Consider the following 24,632-nt stretch of genomic DNA (forward strand, 5'->3'; position numbering starts at 1 on the left):
TAATTTTGTTGCTCTCTTTTACTGCAGTCAAGAAATATTTTAGTTAGGGTTCATTCTGGTTTGACAAGCCATGATCCTTGAATACAAGGGTTAAAAATATGTACATCATGAATACAAGGGTTAAAAATAGGTGCATCAGCCTTTTTCAGTCACTGCACATGCTTTCACCAAGTTTTTAGCTTACTGCACTTGCACTGTACAGAGTATGTCAATGTTTTTTCCTTTCAATTCTCCCCCTGCGGGCGTCTTGATGAAGTTTTGAGAAAGAAAACAATGAGGAACCATGAGCAATGTGAACTATGGTGTAGACTGCCTTTTGAGTACTTCCTTTTTTATACCCCCCCAAAAAAATTCAGCATTATAATGTCCTTTAAGCAGAGAGCAATTACAGTAGCACACTCAAAATATAAAACACTCTGTTCTCTGCTTAATAGGACTTACAAGCCCAAGACAGAGCTCACCGAATTGGTCAGCAGAATGAAGTTCGGGTCCTGCGACTGTGCACTGTGAACAGCGTGGAAGAGAAGATACTTGCTGCTGCAAAGTATAAGCTGAATGTAGATCAAAAAGTCATTCAGGCTGGAATGTTCGATCAGAAATCTTCAAGCCATGAAAGGAGAGCCTTCCTACAGGCTATATTAGAGCACGAAGAAGAAAATGAGGTAAGGTAGTTAGAAATAAACAGTAAGAGGATGTTTTAGGAAGTACTAAGTCATTTTTTTCATCAGTTATAAAGATTGTAATCTCCTTTGAAAGTAGAAGTGTCATCAGATTCTTACCATCCAGTCAAAGAAACAACTTTGTATTTTCTCTCTTTTTCTTTTTAATTTTTTTTTGTCACAGTAATGGGTTATAATGTAATGATTGTGATGTAATGGTTATGATTTTGTCTTAGTGTAGAATTAGGCATTGTAACTTCAACCAATTCCACCCTTTAATATTTTTGGCAAAAAATTTTATGCAGACAAAGAATTTTTCCTTAACAGATTTTAAAACAGTTCCTAAATCCAGTTTGTATGTTAAACTAAGTAATCTGATTTTCAGACATGCTGAACAACTAGTACTACCTAGGTTCAATTATGAAAGACCATGCCTACTGTGCTTCTTTTAGATCCTGGGTAAGAGTAAAAACCTGCTTTGATGTGCTCTGGGGTTAGGACAAGCCAGGAAAATAACTGTTGTCCAATCTGGATTTCTGGTTATCACTTCCTCTTTAAGAAACAATTGGTTATATAAAAACAGCTATCAAGTCTTTCTTTATAATTGTGGGAAGTGAGGTGATAGAATCACTGACTGTATGTGCCTGTGTTTTCATTGCGTTCTTCACTGGAATTGTGAGTGTGGAATGGCAAGTCCCTTCTTATGCTTGTCACTGCAGACTCTTAATGCGAACAGAATTCAGTTTTTGAATGAAAGCTGCATTTGGGAGAGAGTGTATTAACATATCAATTATATGAAGGCATACGCAAAAGAAATCTATTCTGCAGTTTTCCCCACCCATAATAGTTAAAATATCCTGTACTAGTTAAAAACGCAGAGGTTTCAAGCCTGATTTTGCCTCTGAATATGCCTTGTATGTCTGAATATGGTACACACTGAAAGAAAAGAAGATTCTATAGTTTGTGTTTCACAGGCATCCTTCGGTATGTAAAGTTTCAAAGACCAAGGAGTTTACTTCTTCAGTAGTTAAATCTTTCCTTTTGTGTAATTTTTTTGTCTTGTGAATTTAGAGAAAGCTAGTACATCTTTAAGATAGGATTTTGTATTGAGAAAGGCTGAGAAACAGTTTACCAGCAATTGTCTTTTATTTAAGGTCTGAATTCATGAATGGGATGATTTATATGTATCATTTTTGATCAAGTAAAACTAGTTCTCAAGCAGCAAACACCATCTATATGAGTAGATAGATGAACTTGAAACCAATAGAAATTTTCAATAGGCCTGTGGATTTGTTTTTAAATTTGACATAAATACGTTACGTTTTCAGAGCTCTAGAAAATACTTATCTGAAAATGTTTCAAAAGTTAGAACTGTGGTTCAGGCCTACTTGACATGCTTTATTTCATACATGGCTTCAGAGCAATCTGCTTCTTGTGTGTTGTTCAGATGCACTTAATCTGCTGTCCTGAGCAAGTGCAAATTTAACTGATTGCCAGTCAGTCTTTAAACTAAGCATTAGTATTGCAGTCTGACTCCTAACAGGCTGAAGTTGAAGATTTCCAATAAAATTTCTTTGTGGACAGAGACCATGCAAAACTTTGCCTAAACACTGAAAATGCTGATGGAGTAAGAGGGTTTGAATTTGCACTATCCAGCCCTGGTCAGCCATTCCTTCTTCATTGCAACAGCACTGAAAACAAAGTTTTTAATATTGAATGAGAGATAGCAGTACTAGATAAAGCAAGGAGGTAATTTGTGTGTATTTAGAAAGATATATTGGAATGACAGGAATGTATGACTGGTCATTTGAAGTAACTTGGAGGCTTTTTTTTTTTGTTGGAATGGGTGTTAATTTTTCTTCTGCCAAGGTTTCTTCCTGGTTGGCAGCAGGATTAGTCAAACCAACCACAGATGATGCTGACATTGTGGCTTGTGCTGTGGGATCCCTTATTTTTTTCAGGTCACAGGTTGCTCTGTTTGAAGTGACAGGGAGCATGGAAAACTTTCATGAGGGTGACTTTCTTCACTGATCATAAAAGAAAGGATCTGTACTCTTTTTTTCTCTCTGTGTGTAACTATGTTAATTTCCTTATTTGAACATTGAAGGAGCACTAGCTAGAACTGGGAAGAACTAGCTCTCTACCATTTTCCCAGTCCCTTTTTCCATCTTAAAATTTAAATTACATGTTCATGAAGCTACAGAGGCATTTGTTGCAACTTGCATTAATAAGAACTATGGTTTATTTTCTGAGGTTTAGAAATCTTGCCAGTAGAAGGAAAATGAGGTTTGTGGATATAGGTAAAGGTATTTATGTTTATTTCTGGAAAAAACAAAAGCTACATAACATTATTTTTTTTTGGTGCCATATGCAGCATTCTGTACTCTCATTTCACAGAGTACAAAGCATGAGTTTTCATGAAAAATTTGAAGTCTGCAGCAAACTGTAATACAGGTTCAGCAAGCCCTATGCAGGAACCAGTATGTTCCAGTGTAACAATGTGTTTTGTTTGGGTTTTCTTTTTGGTTTTTTGTTTTTTTTTTGTTTTTTTTTTTGTTATTGTTGTTTTTTGTTACTGTTGTTGTTTATTTGTTTTTTTATTTCACCCAGACATTTTCATTCTTCTTGCTTTGACAGCAAAGACCTCAAGATGCAGAGTGGTATTTCTGAGGGAGTACTGTAAAACAGCAGAACGGAAATGCATATATTTTAACTGAAGCACTAACTGTGCTTCTGACCCAGGAAAACCACAACCCAAAATTTCCTGATTGCGTATTTGCTCATTTCCTCATTCTGAATTCATGAAGGTGGTAATAAGTCACATTTGTCTCTCTGATTTATGTCCATTTTGTGTTACTTCTGACTTGCTGAATACTTTAAAAGCTTTAGGTTCATTTTGCATGTTTCACAGGTTTTGTGACAGAAGGAAGGTCAGTAAGACTGACCTGATGGAGGCTGTTACTTCAAATTGCATGTAGCTTCTTTCTAATACCTTTACCCATGTGTGTAACCAGGAGGAAGATGAAGTTCCTGATGATGAGACTCTGAATCAGATGATTGCTCGACGAGAGGAGGAATTTGATCTCTTTATGGTAAGGGTGATATTATCATAAGTATAGTATCTTCTGTGGTGTTTTTGACAAAGGCCTTACCCTTTTGTCGTGCAAATTTTAGAAAACTTCGTTGGAGGAATAGGTTTTATTTACTTGCATTGTTTGTCTGAAGAAATGACAGTAGTCTGCTTTAATAAAGGATTCTTCACAGGACAGAAAGACTTCGGAGATCCTTGCAGACAGTGTAGTGGAACAGTGACAGCCTGGAGGAAGAGTTTGGCATGATCTGAGAAATTACAGTGCAAAGCTAATAGTCCCAGTTTGGCTTGCTAATACTACAATATACTTTAATTTTTCAACATTTCTTCTGACTTTTGGTCTATGATATTGGCGAAGACAGAGATGGGAACTTAACAAGATAGTAAATTAGTGGACTGATTAGTGATTAGTGGACTGACTTTGTGAGCTAACTGGGTTTGCTGATGGTTTTGTCAAAGGCCCAGTTAGCTGTATCTCTGCTGCTACAACTGTCTAACAGTTACTGGAGTAGAGCTAGCAACTGGTTCAGATGCAAGCAATGCAGTTTTATTAGTACTTTCTTTTTGTTAGCGCTGCTACAATAATGATGGAATAATTACTAAAATGTCAGCATAGGCATGGCTCTTGCCTTTTAGTGTGTGTACAGTGTGGGGATTGCTGGAAGACCTTTGAACATCACTGACACAGCAACAGGAGAATACTTTTAAGTATTTATATTTATTTATTATACTTTTAAGTACCATCCCTCTAATACTACATGGTGTGCTTTGTTCTGCAAAGTGAAACAAGAAAGATACTCATATGTATATGAATGAAAGTATATTGGGTGGTATCCACAGAAACAACCATTGATAGTGCAACAGGTTTTTAATGTCTCCAGGATTCACCTGTAAAATGTCACTGTACACAAGTGTGCAGGGGTCCTTTTACAGAAGTGCAACAAGCCAAAGTGGGACCTGTTGGTTCAGGTGCACAGCTGGCAAAGGCCGTGTGTCCCCCATGTGGCCAGTGCCTTCTGTCATTGCTGACTTGACAGTTTAGCCCTCTTGTGCAGTTTCACTGGTTGTTACCTCAGAAGAGCTGAAACCCCTAAAGCTAGGCTGCACAGAAAAGAAGTGCTTACGAACACCTGTCTTTTAAAACTTTCCTTCAGTGATTTGCAGGCAAGGAAACCAAGAGGTGGTCCTTTCATCCAAAATGATAAATTTCAGCCAAACTATTTGCTGAAAGTACCTTGAGTTCTACAAAAACGGATCTGCTGCTGTAAAAAGCTTCTCAGTACTTCGCCTTCAGACCCAGAAGGAAAGAACTAATCCGTGGATTGAAAGTATCTGATGAATTTGTCTATTTACAGCAAAAGTCTGCAATGTTACCTTTTTGGATCAAGTTTGAAGGCTGTTAACCATTCAGTTAAACAGTTGAGGGCCTAGAGTGAAGACAGTTTTAGCGCTGTGTGGGCTGAATTTATGCTTTTCATACCAATTTACATGAAAGTTTTTATGGGAGAGTAAAGAGTTAGTAGTAGGTAATAAAAATTTGAAGATGCACAGCTAGCATGCTTTGAAAGCCAGGGGTTTGAAAATACTTGATAGAAACAGTGAAGTTAAATATTAACTGGCTAAAAATAATTGTTAGTAATTTTTTTAATTATTATTTTAATAAACTGATTAGAAAAGTCTGAAGAATAAGTTTGACAGTCAGGGTTGTTTGTCTTATTTTTATCAATATTTCAGGTCTTGCTTAGTCAGATAAAGGGCACAAACGAGTATACGTTTATATACTCGTTACCTCAGTGATATTTGTGGAACCTCATTCCCTATGTGTTTTGGTGTGTTTGTTTAACTAGGCCTAGAGGTGTTAAAGCATGTATTCTGCTTATTTAAAGTGGAGACAGTTCCAAAACAGTAGGCAAGAGAGTAGATGGGTTCCTTGAGAACCTGTACTGTGTTCACTTTTCATGTTAGAAGTATTTTTTGGTGTAGATCTTGAAATGTAGCTGTAGAGCTAAATACAGTGTTCCGAAAGAAGATGTGTGCAAGTGGGCTATTAAACAATGACATATATAACAATAGATAAAAAATACTTGGTAAGGTATGGGAAGATAGGACCAGAGGTTTTCCAGAGATAAAAGTAGTTTGAGTTAGTATCCTGAGAAGAAACAAATGGTTGGATGTATCTTTTAGTCTCAGTGTGAGAATGTCTTTGGTTTTTCTTCCCGAGTGCTTTTACTTCAGAAAACAGCTACAACATATACTGCCTTAGTGTTCAGTATTTGTCTTAGAGTTATAAACATGGTCATCAGGGATAAAAAAAGAAGTTCAGCATTCATTTCATGTACTTATTATAATACGATGTCCCTGACTTCACTGGAGTTCTCTGGTAAACAATAGAGAAATCTATCCCATCTATCCCATTTGGGCCTTCTCTCAATGCAGCTTGCTGGTTGCCAAGTTAACAATAAACCAAGCCAGTTGTCTGGCTGGGATGAGAAATTTTTTGAAATTAATTCAGATTGAATGAGGTGTTCTTTAAATGATGAAATACAGAAGTCTGCTCTAAAACACTAAAGGCTATACAGCCCATTTGTCATTGTCTGAGGTAATGAAGGACGGTGAAAACCCACATGTATTTGTAGTTGCATCTTGAATGTAGTTGGGCCTACAGACTGAAGATGCGCATCTTGCATTCTGCTTTTCACTGAGTTTAGAAATCAGATTGGGCAACAGACGAGATAATAAAGACGGCTTGTAAGATGCTGTGCCTGAGGTAGTATTACAGGAATCTTTGTATTTGAGAAGTGTCAAGATGAAAGAAGATTGAGCATATTGAACAGTGCCATCGTTAAGCCTCGGTTGGTAAATTTGGCTGGATTTGAGTTGCCTCTATAGATAGATAGTATCTCTGAATTTATGCATATCTGTGTCTTGGATGGATATATGAAAGGATGATATGTCTAGTTAGCATCCTGTATAAGCGCAGCATCATGCACACAAGGGGTTTGTGCATATCTGAGAACGCTTTTTACAAACGTCTGTGGGCCAAAGCAGTAGCCTGTTGTGATGCTACAGACAATTCTGATGCCAGTCTATTTATGTTAATTTTTTAAATATGGAAACTAAGTGCTTGGTGGCCATCTATTTGTTTTCTCTGCTTAGCAACTTACTGCTGTTTCAGTACTTCAAAAGGCCTATTTAAAAGGCTATTCATATTACCTGATATGGGCTCCTTAAAAAATGCAAATGGGATTCACAGGACCATAGAAGCCCAGGTCAGCATATAGTCAATAGAGAGAGGTGGATGTTTCCCTCAGAGGATTATAAAGCACCTCACTGGCAAATATACAGTAGGCCATTTAAATGTATCCTCAAGTGTCCATATCTGTTGTATGAGGTGATTGTTTACCACACTTGAAATAAATTTATGTGATAATTTCAACTTCAGCTTAACATCTTAACATTACTTTCAAATATTCTTAACACTTTACCTAATCTTATCTGACATTTTTATATGTTGGTTTTGGTTTTTTTTTTGGCCTAGTATAGCAATAAGATCAAGAAAAATTCAGTTCTTTAAGCATGTTTGCTTTAAGCATGGCTGGCACTGTGTAGGCAAGATTTTTTCTGAATTCTTCTCTCCATTCCCTTTTTCTAATACTAGCTTCTAAGTTTTCTTCTGATATCCAGGCTCACAAAACTAGTGTGTTTTCAGTTACTCTTTCTAGTTACGTAACACCTCATGAGAATGTTGTAAAGGCATGATTAGTTATCTGCAGATCACATTTATGAATACAAAGAAATCATAAAACCTGTCCTGAAAAGGAAAAGATGTGTTTAATTAACACAAGTGTTCTTGTGATCTGCTTTGTATCACTTAGCTGCTGCTAAGTTGTCTCAGTTACCTCAGTAAAAGCTAGTTATGGAGTAATGAACTTGACTGAAAATCATCAAATGTAGCTACTTTTTATAGCTGCATTTAAAAAGTATTTAGAAGATTATGGACGGGGAATACCTGCAAAGGACTTGGTTTAAAGTTTCAGATAGCCAGGGGTTTCCATGGTCCACTTAATATTTGCCCTTGAAATCGTTTTATCCTTTTCCAACTGCCATTGTAGCGCATGGACATGGACCGTCGCAGGGAGGATGCAAGAAACCCCAAGCGTAAGCCCCGCTTGATGGAGGAAGATGAATTACCATCTTGGATTATTAAGGATGATGCTGAAGTTGAAAGGCTTACATGTGAAGAAGAAGAGGAGAAAATATTCGGAAGAGGATCCCGTCAACGCAGGGATGTGGACTACAGTGATGCTCTTACAGAGAAACAGTGGCTGCGGGTAGGTTATCCCTTTTTTGTCCTTCACAGTTGAAATTTATTCATTTGTGTTGTTTCTTTTTCCTATTTGAAGACTGCAGTTGCACCAGGAAGAAAAAGCACAGTATTATAGTCAAGGCCTAAATATTCTTGTTATTCAGCTTTTGCTGCTGTGTTGAAGGCATAAGTAGATTTTAAGCTGCATTGCTGAAACTTAAGTCAGTGTTATTAAATGCTGAATCAGGATAGTTTTTTCATGTAATTATTCTGTTGCCATGAATCTTGACATATTTCTTACATCTTAATTCCATAAGTGCTGTCTTAAAGGTGTATCAAGAATGCTTTCACAGTGAAAGAAGACCAGTGATCTGGGTATATTACAGCTTTCTGTGCTGCAGAAGCTTCATTTTGTTACTGTTTTTAAACACCTCTTAAGAATTTGGAAACTTTGACCAGTCTTTTTTCTCTCATACTGTTTCATATCCAAGTCCTGAGCATTTCTTAGCTCCATTGAGATTAAGACTCTTGATAAATGATACAAGAATTTAAATAAAGATTCTAAACTTAACTCACACCAAATCTGTGATTTTGCTGTACTTGAAGATTTCTGCCATTCTTCTGTGAAATACACATCTGATGAATTCTAATGCATGTACCTTTTCAGAATGACAGTAATGGGTGGTAAGGACATGAGGATTGATTGTTGGAAAGTCTTTTCAAAACCAGGAAATCTGTTTCTAACATATCTCAAACAAAGTTGTTGACATATGGACAGTGAGACTGATGCACCCTCAGCAAGTTTGCCAGTGACACCAAGCTATGTGGTTTGGTTGATACGCCAGAGGGAGGGGATGCCATCCTGAGGGACCTTGATAGGCTGGAGAGATGGGCCAGTGAAAGTGTGCCAGTGTTCATGGCAGGTTGGACCGGGCTTTGAGCAACCTGGTTTAGTGAGAGGTGCCCCTGCCCATGGCAGTGGTTTTAAACTGGATGATCTTTAAAGATACCTTCCAACCCAAATCATTCTGTGATTCTTTGATAATGTTATGATTTCCAAAAGATATCGGTAAAACACTGTATGTGCAAAACTAGTCCACATCGATGGACAGAGGTGAGTTTTGTCATAACGTAATTACAGACCTAATGCAGCATGTACAGTGTAGGTTTTGTGTACAACTTACTACAAATGCATAGAAATCTTACCTACTTCCGTTATAAATGTGATGATTTTGAGAGTGCATTGTGCAAAACTGTGCTAAGAGCTAATTGAGTTTCTGCTGCTGCTTAGGGAGCAAGTTTTGCATTATACATCAGCTGTAAGTCTAAGCAAGTTTATGAAACTGCAGTAGTTTGGTACTTGGTATTTTCAAGTAGTCAGTGGAGAAGAAAGACCTAGAAACATAAACTTCTATCTCGAACATTTACCCATTACCCATTACTCCTACAGTGGAGTTGATAGTGTACATCTACTCAAGGTCATTTTAAGCTAATTATTTTTAATGATGGAATACTCTCACTATGGCAACATACACTTCACCTTTGGCTTTTATGGTTTTTGTCCTGAGTTGTTTATGATGTTTGCGTTAAGCACTTCACTGTCAAAAATGCCAGCCCTGAAATATCATCTGATCCATCTTCCTACTTAGGGTGGAATCAGCCACCCCTGTATCCTTTATACTAGATATTCATCTGTTCTTTAAAGCCTTTCATAATAGTGAATTTAGAAGGGGAGTGTATTTACCTATTCAGCTTTCCTTTGTATTTAATCTGAATTTTCCTCTTGGCTTTTAAGCCAATTACTTCTTGTTCTGATCACTCTGGTCATGCGGAACAGGCTGCTGCTTTTCTTTTTTCAACATTTCTGTGTGTCTTAGAAAAGATGTTTCATTCTTCAGTCAATTCTTGAGGTTAACAACCACTGCTCATTCATTCTTCTCCCATAATAGCAGTTTTCTAGATCTCTTGATTGTTTTCACTGATTTCCCCTAGCTGCTCTATGTGTGACCGACGCATTTCTACAAGTTTGGCCAAAAGCTAGGCAACAAAATTCCAGGTGCAGTGCCATTTCAATGAGGAGGTGGAGTTCTCTTGCATAATTTCTAGGATAATTATGCCTTATAATTCAGTATTTCATTTTTTTAACGCTAAAGGTATTGATTTATGTTAAATTTTTGATCCATTATAACCCCTTAATCCTTTACTGTGGATCTACTTCCTGGCCAGATTTTCAGAGTCATGTTTTGTGTAGTTGATTTTTCCTTCCTAGTAAGAGGATTTAACATACGCCCTTGTTGAATGATATCCAAGTTTTCTTCACCAAAATTACTCGGAATTTTAAGCCTGTCCTCAGGCGAACTCCTGGCAAGCTTGGTGTTCTTTGTAGATTTAGTAGGCATACTTCCTATTCTGTCTTCCTGCAGACACTTAAGAGCACTGAAGAACACTGCACCATTTAATAAAGAGCCATTAAGGACTATTGAGGAAACAATTTCTTACCAGTTCTCTGTTTTTTTTCATAGCAGCTGTTTTCACTGCTTCTGAGACTGTTGAGTGAGGTCAGGTCAGAAAATTTGCTAGTCCAGAGATACATATGCTACCCCTTTTTCAACATGGCTTGTTATTCTGTTGAGAAAAGTTTTCCTTTTCCTCCCTATGCAGTTGGTAAGCATGTTCTCAAATTAGCTAAGCTGAAGCTAAATCATATTGCTTCACAGTGCATTGCAGTCACTATTGTGAGTCTATTGTATATATACTTATATTTTCAGGTGAATTTGGGAGTATGTTGAAACAAATGCAATTGTAAGAACTGTCTGTACTTTTAGACTTCAGAGTAATTATAATGTACCACTGCTTATGCAGGTTCAGAATTAAAACTCCAGTGGCTGGATACTGAAATCTTAGTCAAGTTTTCTGTGGTTTTTCATCTTTATTTGCTATGTGTTTGTATGTGTGTGTAAAAGACACACAGAAATGGGAGTTCTTTGTCACACCCATTGGCCTCCCACCACCATCAGTTTCAGGTCTTTGAGAGTGTGTTTGTCTTTTTCTGTAGTACATTCTCTGGAAAGTATAGAAAAAGCGGTAATAGTCTTGTACATTTTCAGTGGAATCTTCGTAGAAACATACAAAATTGTGGTAGATAATTGATGATCGTTTGTAACTTGTGGTTTCATCACTATAACCTGTAACAATATTATGAATTAATTATTTTGTGTTAACTTGGATGCAGTGAACTACTTAGGTCAGTAAAACTGCAAAAAAGGGCCAGTAAATTCTGAATTAAGAATAGTACATTAATTCATAAAATACCCTTTTACCTCATATTCTGTATCATGCACTCTCCAAAACAACTATAAATGCTTCTATTTTATTGCAGTGTACAGAAGAATGAGATTTATGTACTAGCAGCAAGTGATTCCCTTCATTGTTTCTTTTGCTATGGCTCCTCTTACAGCTTTATAGCTGTCTTCTCATGGGGTTTTCTGGAGTAAAACTTTGCATTTCTGACCAGTAAGTTGGTTTCATAATACCGATATCCAGTCCTCAGCTGTGTCTTTTATATTATGTGTCTTACGGAAGTTGGTTAGATCTCTTTGTTTCTGAGGAGTTTTGCCTCAGTCAGCAGCCACAGCTCGGACTGTGGTGATCAGCTGCCTGCTCCTTTTCAGTTAGATCCTTATCCCTCTGTTGATGCACCCAACACTGAAGTATTTAGTTAAGGTCATGGCAGATCCCCACAGAATCTGCCACACATCTCAAGGTTTGTATGCACGCATGTATGCTGACCAAGTATACCAGCTCCCTGCTTGCTAGGAGGTCAAGTACCTGAGTTTGGAAGGAGAAGACAAAATAATTACAGAAGCCAAACCTGTGAACAAACACAGTGTTCAGTAAGATTGTGCTGCTGGCCTGAGCAACCTGTAATTCTGTAACAGCCTCCCAGGGAAGCTGTACGACACAAAGGGCTTCATCACTAGCTGTCGCTGCAGCCTGCTGTTCTGTAGCTGTTGGCATGACAACCATATTTTCTAAAAAAAAAAAAAAAAAGCCAAAAAAAAAACGAACCAAAAAAAACCTCCACAGAAACCACACACAAAAACACAAAGGAGGAGTTTGCTTCCTGATCCTATGAAGCTTTTGTAATCTTGAAGTATTTCATGCTTTAGCAGGTTCTGTCCCTTCACCACTTCTAACAGGACTGCAGAATACTTTCCTGGATCCCATAGCGGGTTGTTTTATAGAGGAGTCATCTACTAAGGGCTCCATTGCTTAGGACAGGCTTCAAGAATCTGAGGATTTGTTTGAGTAGTTACAAGACTCTTAATGAAATTGCACCTGGATTCAGCTTCTAACTCAATTTAATTGCTGCAGAGGTGATATGAATGAAGTTTTCTTCCCTAGTTGTGCAGTTTATTTGAAATAGCTTACCATGTTCGCCAGGGAAAAACTCGAGTCCAAAACAGTGTCTCATTTGCCTCATGCAGACATGCAAACACATCAGCTATTGTGGGCTACTTGTTTTGCTGATATAAAAATTGTAAGTGAAATTCTAGCATTTGGTCAGTTTATTAAATTTAAAGAAAACCACTGGTGGTTTTCACACATACAGAATATCTGGTGAATAGTTTTTAACAAAACTGTGACATAAATTTTCTCTTTTGTTTCTGTTTGCTGATAATGTGAATGTGTTGTTTAATAAATCTAAACGCTAAATGTGTTTTCAGCTGTTTTCCTCATCAGCTCGAGCGCTGCATAAGATTTTGCTTGTACATACTCTCTAATAGTTAAGAATTAAATCTGGCACCAGAAATAGTATAGCTGGGCCAGCTTGTTAATACAACTTGTCATGAATTACCGAATGCTTTTCAGTTAAGTTTGTATTTTCTGAGAAAGCCTCAATTTTATGTATACAACTTTAGTATCGAGACTAAGAAGATATTTTAAGACATGGTTTGGTAAACTTTGGTAGTGAAGTTTAGTCTTACAGTAGTCTTAATTAAATACTGAAATAGCGGTACAAAAAATCAGCATTAGATTTGATAATTATTTTACCTTCACTTTTCATCTGTTGGTTGTTAATTGTAATGGAGGTTTTTTATGGTCTATACTAGGGACTGGGATTCCATGAAGGAGGAGAAAGTGCATGTACACTATACCTCTCCACCCCTGGTTTTCTTTCTTACTCCACTGTAGCATTTCTGGTTACAATTGCAAAGTTTCTGACTTGCTGCCAAATCTGCTTAACAGTTAAGTATTTGCCCAGGGCATTTGAAGAAAATTGCTTTCTGATCTAAACTTTGCTTTGTAGTGTTGAAGTGCAAGACCAATTGAATTTGGTGAGCTCTAGGAAAACAAGTCACATCTAAAAGACTTTGTCACTGAAGGCTTAAAAAGTCCACCAACTCAGGGTGTTGTCTGTTTTGTGACAAGCAACCATCAGAATGCCCCAGGTACTATTCTAATACGCAAGTTGAGGCTTGCAAGTTTTATGCATGGGGAAGCTGATTCCTTGAAGGATTAGGAAGTTGGACATGACTAAGGTCTCACAAAACCAAGCCATGTTATGTTCTGTTACTGTCTTTCACACCCTTTTCAGGAAATTCTGTTGGGAATCTATTCAAGAAAAGGAAAAAAGGCTACTTTTAACTTGCAGTGACATTAAAACTTGTGAAGCAGTTTAGATGAAAGGGGCTTTTCATGGCTCTTGATGTATGAGAGGGAATTTAAAGCTATCTACCTGATAGCTTTGGTTCTGTGTTTTGGCAAGACATGTTTGTTTGTCAGAATCTAGAGGCAGGATTGAGAGTATTAATTTTGGAAACTAACAGTGTGCTTTGAAATATCTCTTCAGTATTTGAGAGATACTCTTAATAAAGCAATTTTTAGTGTTTCAAAAATAGTTTTTGTGTTAAAAAGACCTCAAGTCAGGAAGTCTGACTACGTATTTCAAAGGAGTAGCTATCAGTAAAACATCCTGCTGTATTTTCATGTGATTCTTTTTTTAGTCTGTGATTTTGTCCATGTGATGTTGCATGTAAAGTAGCAAATATTATTAACACAATTCCGATTGAAATTGTACATGTATTCTCCCGTAGAAAACATTAGTATAATAGTCTCATACAAACACCCTTGTGTATTTATAAAAGATTTGATCAGTATAGTTAACATTAGCCTAAAATAAATTGCATTTTCTTTCAAATAGCTGTACTTTTGTGAAGTACCATGTTTATGTAGCCTGGCAATCATGAGCTAAAACTCTAGATTTCAGCCATTGTTATATTATTACTGTTTCAAATGTTAAATTTTGCATGAAAAAAAAATCAGCCGTGTGATTAAAATGCCCACAGTACTCTTTGTGTGGAAGGTCAAAATTCAGATCAACTTCCAAAACTGAAACAAAAGCAGCTATTAAATACTTTACAAAATCCACAAAAAAGAAAAAAAAAAGTCTGCATTGAAAGTTTAAAACAGCATTGTTGCTAGGGGCATTTGGCAGCAGAAAGAGAAGCAGTAAACATTTCAATACTTGGTCCACTGTACTGTTATGTTCTCTGACATGCCTTGACAGTAATGATGATAGGTCATATGCAGTAAGAGATATTTTGTCACCTAATCAAACTTTTGAATACAAGTCATCTGTGTAGTTGATGGGAAGCTTCACAGCAGTGTTTTCCATGCAGCTGGTGCAACAGGCAGCAATAATCCTTTTGCTGTATCAGTGTACATACGCAGAGCACTGCTTCTTTTATAGAAACACACAACTTAAATGAAAGCAGTATGTCTCTTCTTGCATGTAAACAAATATGGAAGTAATAACTTATTAACTATGAAAGAACAGGAAAGTTTCAGACTACCTGAAGAACTCAGCCTATCTTCAGCATGTCATGAGTGAAGACTTCACGTAGTTTGCTTCCTTTGGCAACTGCAACAGTATTTTATGAAAGACAAGGTAACCAGTAACATGAAATCCTTGTCTCAATATTGGGAAGCCATCCTATATAAGTGTTTATTAGTGGTCAGATATAAATGTGTTTCTGATCAGCTTTTGTATTCTTGATCTCCTTATCAGACTGGGAGACAGTAAATCATAGGAATGTTGTAGAATTCATGGTGGTTTGTTTTTTTTTTTTAATTTGGGATCTGGTCTTTATTGTTGAGTATTTTCATGACTTCACTGCAGCTTTACTAAATTGTCTTAAATTTTATTTGTAAGTTTATTTGTTTTATTAAATCCTAAAAAATGGAAATAAAAAAGTATCTCAGAAGTGGGATATATCCCTCCAGTAAAATATTTTAGACCAAAGAAGGAAGACCTGGAAGTGAAGCCCACAGTAAAAACTAAGCCATAGCAACCTCAATTTTATTTTCATTCTAAATGGTGAGATGACAAGGAAAATAGAACATCTGTTGTAGGACACAAAAATGTTACGCTGTTCACCAAATTCTATGCTAATTACTTTAAAGGAATTTAGGAAAAAGAGAGAAAAGTAATCTCCCCTTGACACCCCTCAGCAAAGGTAATTTTCTCATGCAATTAATTTTCCTTGCCCCCTCTTTTAAGGAGGATATGTACTTGGTCAAGAAAAAAAAGCTTAACTGGAATACTGATTGTCTTACAGTACCTTTGTCATGGTCTAGTGGGAGGTGTCCCTGCCCATGGCAGCAGGGTCAATAATCTTAAGGTCCTTACCAGTCGTGACCATTCTATTATTCTGTATTTCTGTACTGTCCCCTACACTGCTGAAATAGCTTTTCCTGAATCAGAATTCTGGATAAGTCACGGAGAAAATGCTGACAGAAATAAAAAAGGAAGAAAACATTCCTCTTCCACTGTTCCTCACTGAAAAACCTAGTCACTAAATGCTCCAGAATCATGTCTATGCAACAAACATATGCATCTCTGTCATACAGAAGAAGATAAAGGGGGAAAAATGAGGCATCTTGTCATGATAGATTTTACTTCAAGATGGATTGCTTGTGAATCTGAAGCCAGAGAACAAGTATCTTCCATCAGCTTTTTTTCTGTGCTGGTAAGAAATGCATGTAATAGATCATTCACAAATGGAAAGTCTGTAACAGGTACCAGGGAAGACTTGTTGGCAGTCAGAGCCCTCTTCCCTAAACAGAACCTTTCCATGATTAGTATGAAATAATGCTTCCTACTTAAGTTCCTTTCAAGAGGTTTTCTTGGATTTTCTGCCCATCCATTTTACTTAAGCAAGCATCCAGCACCTGTAAGTATCAAAACCGCACACAATTTAGCTGTCCTTATCAAGCTTGTTGACAGGTTCTTAGAAGTCTTCATCTTTATTTTTTGATCTGATTCACTGTTAGCAAGGGATACTTGAAGATATCAGGGCTTTCTGTACAAAAGAAAAAGCGTAGCCAGTCATGACTTAATAGTTTTGTTTATAAATCTTGTGGACAAAAGCATATATACAAAAGTAAATAGCTATTTTTATATGTCTTGATTATATCCACTGAATATTCATACATGCACATTAAATAATTGATAATTTTCTCCAGAATATTTGAATTTACAGTTTAAAAACTGAGTATAACTATATATATAATAATAACTTCTCAAAAATCCCCACATGCCATGGCTCAATCATAGTTATTTCCTGTTTTGTTGTCATTTAGTTATTTGAGGTTACAGTTGCAAACTATAATTAATTCTGCTAAATTAGTCTTGAAGGATAGCTTTGGTCATATTAAGTGTATTTCTTTATAACTGTGTGTCTGTAAAGATTGTTATTTTTTCCCCATAAATTTGCTTGCAGTATTTTCATAAGTGATAGCCTTGCAGTGTCTTTCTTTAGTTGTATTCATTCAGTCTGTAAATTTTGCTTCCAATTATTTTTCCAAAGATAACTGCAACTATTTCCAATGCCAGAATGTTAACGCTGTTTACTCTTTGAGTCATCAATATGCTGTAAGGTTCTGAGCAATCTGAAGGCAATCTGAAATGTGGAGGATACCATCTATTTCAGGTATATGAAATATAGGTATATATGCTGTTATAATGTTCATGTCAGAATATATTTGTTTATCATCTGGCAACTTTCATGCGCAGTATTTCAGAAGTCCACAGTATATTCTCCTCTGGTCTTGAATGAGGGAGTTTTTTCGGTGTGTTTAGAAACAGGCTATTACTCCACGTGACAAGAGTTGTTCAGTGGGTAGTCTAGCCATCTAAAAAGAAGGTGGGAAGATTCAGGAATAAAATGAACACAGCCCACAACAACAGAACAGTTGAGTGAGAAAGAATAAGAGGTTGAAATCGATAGTTTCTGGCACAGAATTTGTTTGGATTCTCTACCACGCAGCCCCTCATCCCTCCACTGCCTCTTTCTGCTGCTCCTAGGTTAGGTTGGTTTCTCAGAAGGGAAGCACTGAGGATAAAAGCTTTAATCCTGTATATGGGGCACTGATATCTGGAGGGAAGGGGCCAAACCATCTTAATGTTCATTTCATTAAGATAAAATCAGGGAGGGATACAGGAAGAGATCTTGTGTTCTGTTTGTTTCCCATTTAACCTGAACATACTTTCAGCATTATGAGGAAGACTTACTACATGGTTCCACTTTTATTTTGTGGGTACTCTTTCTTTGACTATAAGTTGTATTAATAGCTTTTGCTATGCCTTAACTTCCTCTTATAACAATACTGTAGTTAATCTTCAATCAAAACAACTGTTTTACAGTGTTGTCTCATTGCAATCTTAGAGACAGGCTTTAGACACCAAAACTGATTTTATGCTGAGCACCCCCATTGATTCACCGTGTTGACCACACTTGGATCGCCTGATTCTTGTAAGATGAATTCAAAACTAATATAAAACTAACAACTGTTGAACTCATGATACAAAACCCAGAGGTATAGCTTTTAGTAGTTACTTAGGTCCCTAATTCTGTACTGAAAAGGTGCTCAGTTATGGTGCTGTGTCATGCTCCCAGGAAGTGAAGAATACATCTATAATGTCCCACTCTTCAAATGGGGAAACAAAACAGCTTCCATTTGATCTTTGCTTTCTTTCTATGGTGGTGGTGTAGCCATATCCGTGTTCCCTACTTCTACCTCAAAACACCTAATTTTCTTTCTGAAGAGGAAAATGTAGTTGCAAGCAGCCATAGGAAGGCCAGCGGTCTCAGAAGTAACTTAAGAATTGCCTTCTAAAAAAAATCCACTTTTGGATTGGGGGGGGGGGGGGGGGCACTTCTTTTTTGAGGAAGGCAGTTTGTCTCTTTAATCTGTGGTCATTATGTTCTTTCTTAAAAATTCTTGTGCTCTTAACTCTTTAGCAAGGAAACTGCTTTTTGTACGTGGACCAGGATGCAGCAATAAATTCAGAAAAGCAGGAACATTTTGTCAGTACTGGGCTTAACACTGGGTCCTCACACCTTCACTGGCATCTCTGTCTTTCATGAGGTTCCCAACCCTCTGCAGAATTTGATATTAAATTTTCAGAGCTTTCTTTCAAAAAAAGTAGTCTCCAAAATTTATTGTACTCGTGTCCTGTTTCCTTAAGGGAAGGAAAGTGTTAAATTTTTATTTGTGTACTGTTTTCCTTGACTCCCTTACTGTTCACCTCACTAATCCAGAGGCATTTGAGCATGGGAGATGTCTGTGCTATCTGGCAGTCTTGCACAGCCCATCATCTGGAACTGAGAGATTTGTTTCTGGGATTTGTATCATTATCGTACTGGTGAAGGTTTGGAAGGGCATTCTTTTCGGTGTGGCACTTCAGCCTAGAATAGTAAGCTTTTCTAACAAAGAGCTCAGTCAGATGAATTAGTTTAGTAAATACTTTATTGCTAATACACACATGCATGGATCATATCTCTAGACAAAGGCACTGAGCATTAATTTATCTTCTGATAATTGATTTATGCGAGTTTTTTTTAAGCCATTTTAAGCCATATTTTAAGGAAGCATAAATCATACAGGTTTAGTTTTAAATATTACTGTTTATATGCAAAATATTAATTTGCACTTGAGAACTAATGTTAGGAGCCACAATAACAAGAGTTTTGGACTGCTGGTATTGTCACACTGATTTTCAAGTGGTGTCACTAAAAAATTGAGGAAAACTGACTTTACATTCATGGATGTAAATTTTGAAAGCTGGGTATAGTAACTGATACATTACTAGCTAAGTAGACAGTTAAGTATTGGTTTGCAGATCTGTAGTATGTTAAGAATTAATTTGCTATCTGCTAGTCGCTAATTTTGAGTGTGCAAGAGAATATATGTTACTTTACTTGGATTTTAGGGTGGGTTTTTTTTTTCTTTACTATATTGCTATATGTGATATTTTAAAAAACAAACAAAAAGAATTTTTACTTTTATCTTTTTAGTCCTCAGGGTTTTTTTCCAAAATATTACTGAATGCAAACAAGGATTTTATGCAGAATTCTAAAATAAGATGTTAGTAAACTTTCAGGGCAGCACCACTTTTGGTTTTTGTCAAGCAAACAAAAATACAAATATATTTTAGTCAAGTGAGTAGCAGTTTTCTGTGAAGGACCGCAAAATGTTACTGAAGTTTCAAAACAATAGGTTAATTTGGTTTTTGGTTTTTTTGGCTTTTTTTTGGGGAGAGGGTGTGGGTGGTGTGGGGCTTTTTGTTTTTTTTTTTCTTCTTAATTTCTCACAAATCAGAGTGGATTTTTTATCAGTGTTAGTAAGCAAAACAGGATCTGTTCACTGTGGAGCAATAAGAATACATTTTCTGTAATAAATGCATTTTTAAAATGCATGCAATTTATTTCAGCTTTAAAATAGTACAAGGAATTGTCTAATCGTGCTGTTAAAATGCTAACAAGAACCAGTTACTGCCCAGCTAAAAATCTAATTTGGATGCCTAGAATAATAAGGGGAGAAATATGATAAGTAGTTGTCAATATTGAAGCAGGCTGAAGGAGGAAGGCTTCGGGCCTTGTAGTAGGTAGAATGAAACAGCAGATTTGAGTATCCACAATCTTTTCAGTATTAAATTTTCAGTAAAATAAAATTACTTGTATATGAAAACATAGCCTTTCCCCAGCTCTCTTTTTTTTCCTGATCAGCTGATGAAGAGACTAGCAGCTCGCTGCTTTGCTGGCTTGTTAATTTTATCCCCACTAACTGTGATTTCCGATAGTCGGCCTGCTGATAGTGGTAAGGTAAATATCCTTTTTCATTGCCGTCCTGAAGATTCAGTAGAACTACATCACAGGCATGCGTAGGTGTGTAACACATCAGAAGTCAGTGTTCTCTGTATTTCAGTGTACAACTGAGTACTAAAGGGGAGCAGTGACATTAATTGACAGCCTTGCTGTATTTATTATTAGCTTTTCTTGCTTCTAAGATGATGCAGAGAAATTTCCTTTTCTTAATCTTTAGCTGCAGTGGTTTGTAGTGGGTGTCCAGCTTTATTCAAATTAATATTAATGAATTTGTGTGCAGATTTCTCTTTTTCCTTTTTTTCTTCCTAACTCATCAGATCTCAAGCTTCCTTCATAGTGGTTAACTGAACGATGTAGAAGCATGATGTAAATTGTCTTTTGATTATTAAGGCCTAGTTTCAGGCTGTCCCTCAGGATTCTGTGTTCGTGTTTATTCTGTGGATTTGCACGTTGGAGGATGCATAGGAAACCGATTTATAAATCCCACTGGTTTTAACATGCCAGGTTGTTTTGTGTTGTGCACGAGGTTTTGTTCACAAAACGTTTTTTTCAAGAGACATTGTGCACAATTGAGAAAAATTATGTCTGGGCTGTAATCACTCTTTTTATATTGATTGTTATGCTCACATGATCATAAATATTAGCCATGTTTAGTGCTGTGGAGAAATGAAGGTAATTGCTTATGATTAGAGCTCTTTCAGCTACGAGAAAGGATTGATTAGCATTTGCATGTACTCAAGGCAATATTGAGAGGCAAAAGGGACAAATATCAACATCGGTTATGTTCTGAGAAAGCATTAATCAGAAAGCCTAGTTTTAAGATTTTTTCCTTACTTTTGTATCTTTAATTTCAGTTCTCTTATGACCCAGTATTTCTGTTTATTGTCTTTTATTGGCTAGCCCAAATCAAGAAAAGTTCAGCTTCTTGCTTTTTCACATAGATCTTGTAGTGTGTGAGCAGGTTCCCTTTATTTGTAGTTTGGCTTTTTGTAGCAATTTTTTTTTATCCCTCTGCATAGTGCTGCTGGGTCTGGTTAAAAGCATACATTCAGGTAATTGAAATGAGTGTCCATTGTTTGTGACTCTGTGTGCAGTTTTGTTTTCTGTTTGCTTTTCTTTTTTTTTTTTTTTTTGCAGCCCATGTTATGAGTGCTTTTTATAGTAAAACACTGTACTGTCAGTGCTTCTGCCTATCTGTTGGTTACTATGCTGGTTACTATACCATTTTAGAAATGGTTTTAACCCTCATGACAATCGGGAAGTTGCTTAAACTATTCGGAAAAGAGGAGTCGTTACTGCATGAAGTATCTGTGTGTTGTTTGTGTGCACAAAGAACTGTGTGTGATCTGCCTTTGGGAGCTGAGTGCTGTTTAGACTGTCCTGTTAGAAAACATGTGAGATCAAAGTCTGTTTTGCATGGAACGACATAAGCCAGAACTGCCACTGACATGAACAAATGAATGTTTGTTGTACATTTACTGACATAGTACCACAGGCTGTTATTGTGTGTGAAACTGATTTGGTGTGGAATTCAAGGTTCAGATACACATGCATATATTTAGATGATAATGGACTTCTCAGAACAATTTAATATTTAGTGTCTCTTTGATTGCCAGTAACTCAGTTTCTTCTTGTACTCTTGTATGTAAACAAGCTCTCTTGTTTAGAAATAAGCTGAATATTTTTAATTGAATTATCTGCATCCTGTGGAGTTGGGGTTTTGTTTTTAATAGAGATTGTTATTTCCCTTTGTAATATCTCTTTTGTTTAAAAATCATACTTTTTGAATCCATGTTTGTCAGGCAATTGAAGACGGCAACTTGGAAGAAATGGAAGAGGAAGTCCGGCTTAAAAAAAGGAAGAGACGAAGAAATGTGGACAAAGATTCTGGAAAGGAGGAGGGAGAGAAAGCAAAGAAAAGAAGAGGGAGACCTCCTGCAGAGAAGTTGTCACCCAACCCACCCAAACTGACAAAACAAATGAATGCAATCATTGATACTGTGATAAACTACAAGGATAGGTGAGCTTGCAGATGATCTCTGTTTCATGTGCTGTCTCCTTCTGATGGTATTTCTCTGTGCGTTTTTTAATGGTTTCATTTTTGTTTTCAGTGGTTAGAAGGGTTTGCTGAGAGAGTATTTCTGAAAAGTAATTCTTCTTAGGGCCAGATCCTGTAAGTCTTAATTTTTGTAGAGTTTTTTTAAAATATCCATCTGATAGGAAGTTGTTGAAACTCAAAAAAGTAGTCACAGAGCTTCTGCTTAAAAATGGAGTCACTCTGCTCAGGAAGTGTACTTAAGAACATTTAATTTGAGTGTAATTTTTCTTCAGTTTAGTGGTGCAGTGTGTGAAGATTTATCTTTTCAAGTACACGGCTACAGATTTATTAATGCAAGATAACATGGGTCTCGTTATGACCGGAAAGACTGTCCAAAAAATACCAGACTCGTATCATGAGCCTCTGAGCTGCCAAAGTTAAAACTGAGCATAATTAGTTGTCCACAGCTGAGATGGAAGCCTGCTCGTCAACAAGTTCCTGGTTTTAGCATGACAAAATGCTGAACTTCTGGACCTTAGCAAAAATAGTGCTTCTAATGTGAATACTTCAGTTTTTCAGGTTTTCAAACTGAAAATCATCTATACTTCATGAGGAAGAAACTGAGAATTAGTTAATAGCATCTTGAATCAGACTTGTTTGAGGAAGTTGTATTTTTTAACTCATATTTGTCAAAAATCAGTAAAGCCTTCATGTTTACTTACCCCTTCTTTGCTGTACATTGAATAACTTAATTCATATAAAGAGAAATCACAAGCTAAATGAGTATTAAGGGCATTCAGAGAGAATCAAGAAGTATTTGTGTTAGGTGACCCATGCAATTGTAACAATATAATTTCTGCATTTAAACAGCTTTCAGTCTGTCACATAAAATGGCAAGTTGCTCTCCTTCCTTTTCTGCAACTCCTGTTCTGGGTCTGCTTGTACAAGTTTAATTCAGGGTGTACGTGGCAAAGCAGACAGGGCTGGGATGCCTGACTTTTTTGGCACACAACTGTTGAAATGAAGCATTCTGTGATCTTTGGCCTGTCTATAGAGTACATCAAAAAGTTTATTGCATCAGAACAGTATTCACAGAAGCAGATAGGATGAGCAAGAAACTGACTACAAACTCAGTGTACACAGCTTGCTGTGAATCTGGACTAACAGAATAGCTGAGAAGGAAACAGTGTTTAAGTTCACGTATTTTAGTCAGGGCTGCAAGGAATCATCTCTTCATTTTGTATCCCTAGCCTTAATATTTCTCCTGAAGCCAAGCATTTCTGATCATGGTGCCTACTTCTCCTTTCTAAAATAGCAAGCAAAGTTACTTCTTCTAGTAGAGTTTAGCTACTGATAATTACTGGAGAAGTTGGAAGATTTTTGCCTCTCACTTGCGCCCCAGGAAGTTCATACCTAAGCTGTGTCAAAGTTAACAACTGTGCTATTACTTAGTGATAAAGTATCCTGTTGCCTCACCCGGGAGCCCACATTTACGCAAGACAGAATTAGTTCCCACTCTAAGAAGTGTATGAAGCTCTGTTCTGTTAGAAATTAACAATGACTGTTAAACTGAGTTCTCCAGTGTGATGAGCTATACAGAAGAGTTCCAAGCGTCTGTATTCTGATTTTTTTTTTTTTTTTCTGAGCTTGCATCAAACCACCCAATCCTATGAAAACTGGGATGTAACAGAATTGCAAATTTAGACATCAGGAAACTTTAATATCATAAAAGCTATGGGGTTAAGTTTGTTCTGGAGTTTGATGAGCATTTTGAATGATTTTCAGCTTTAGGATTAAGTGGGTTTTAAGCATTGGAACCCCTCAGCTTTGTTGGGGTTTCATGTTTGTTCAGCTCTGGGCTTTTGTGTGTGTGAAGACAATTGGGGCAAGTATAAAGGGACAGGTTTATTGAAAGAAAGTAGGCCATAAGCTTCATCTGGGAAAAAGGAAAAAAAAAAAAAAGTTTTTCATGTATTTAGTACTTGAATGCTTGAAATCATCTTTGTCATTAGCTTAGATTTTCAGTGCTAATGGATGTTTAATCTCTGTTTTATGAAAGTCCAGAGGGCTGATCCAGGCCACAGAGAGCTGATTTTGTCCCAGAAGGTAATCAGGGAATACCCATGCAAAATCTTACTGACTTTGTCTTGCATAGCTTTGTTAAAACCAATTCTTCAGTCTTTTGTAAGTTTTGTTGCAGTTAAAAAGCCAGCAGCCAAAAAAAAAAAAAAAAAAAAAAAAATAAGGGAATGCATTGTTAACATTTGCGAGAATCTCTGTGTGCTTTCTCTCATGCTTCCCCTGGCTTTGGAGAAGAGCTCCTTGTAAATGCAGAATCATTTCTGTGCTCTGATTAAAACCTTTC

At 36.7% G+C, this 24,632-nt stretch overlaps 1 protein-coding gene across 8 annotated transcripts in view; it reads left to right on the top strand.

Moving 5' to 3' along the window:
• SMARCA2 (SWI/SNF related, matrix associated, actin dependent regulator of chromatin, subfamily a, member 2) overlaps window positions 1-24,632 on the top strand; it is a 131,368-nt gene that overhangs the window by 70,779 nt on the left and 35,957 nt on the right. For 7 of the 8 annotated variants that reach the window (XM_061477781.1, XM_061477780.1, XM_061477777.1 and 4 more), the window contains 4 exons: window positions 435-662; window positions 3,674-3,751; window positions 7,863-8,081; window positions 22,032-22,249. In XM_061477781.1, coding sequence (XP_061333765.1) covers window positions 435-662; window positions 3,674-3,751; window positions 7,863-8,081; window positions 22,032-22,249 — 743 coding nt within the window. Of the gene's footprint in view, window positions 1-434; window positions 663-3,673; window positions 3,752-7,862; window positions 8,082-20,118; window positions 20,227-22,031; window positions 22,250-24,632 lie in introns of those variants that run through there. The other variant, XM_061477784.1, reaches the window with a different exon arrangement.

Source organism: Pezoporus flaviventris, unplaced genomic scaffold (assembly GCF_033815535.1).
Source record: "Pezoporus flaviventris isolate CSIRO_AGI_PZ_B2104156 unplaced genomic scaffold, CSIRO_AGI_Pfla_v1 ptg000108l, whole genome shotgun sequence".
Lineage (NCBI taxonomy): Eukaryota > Metazoa > Chordata > Aves > Psittaciformes > Psittacidae > Pezoporus > Pezoporus flaviventris.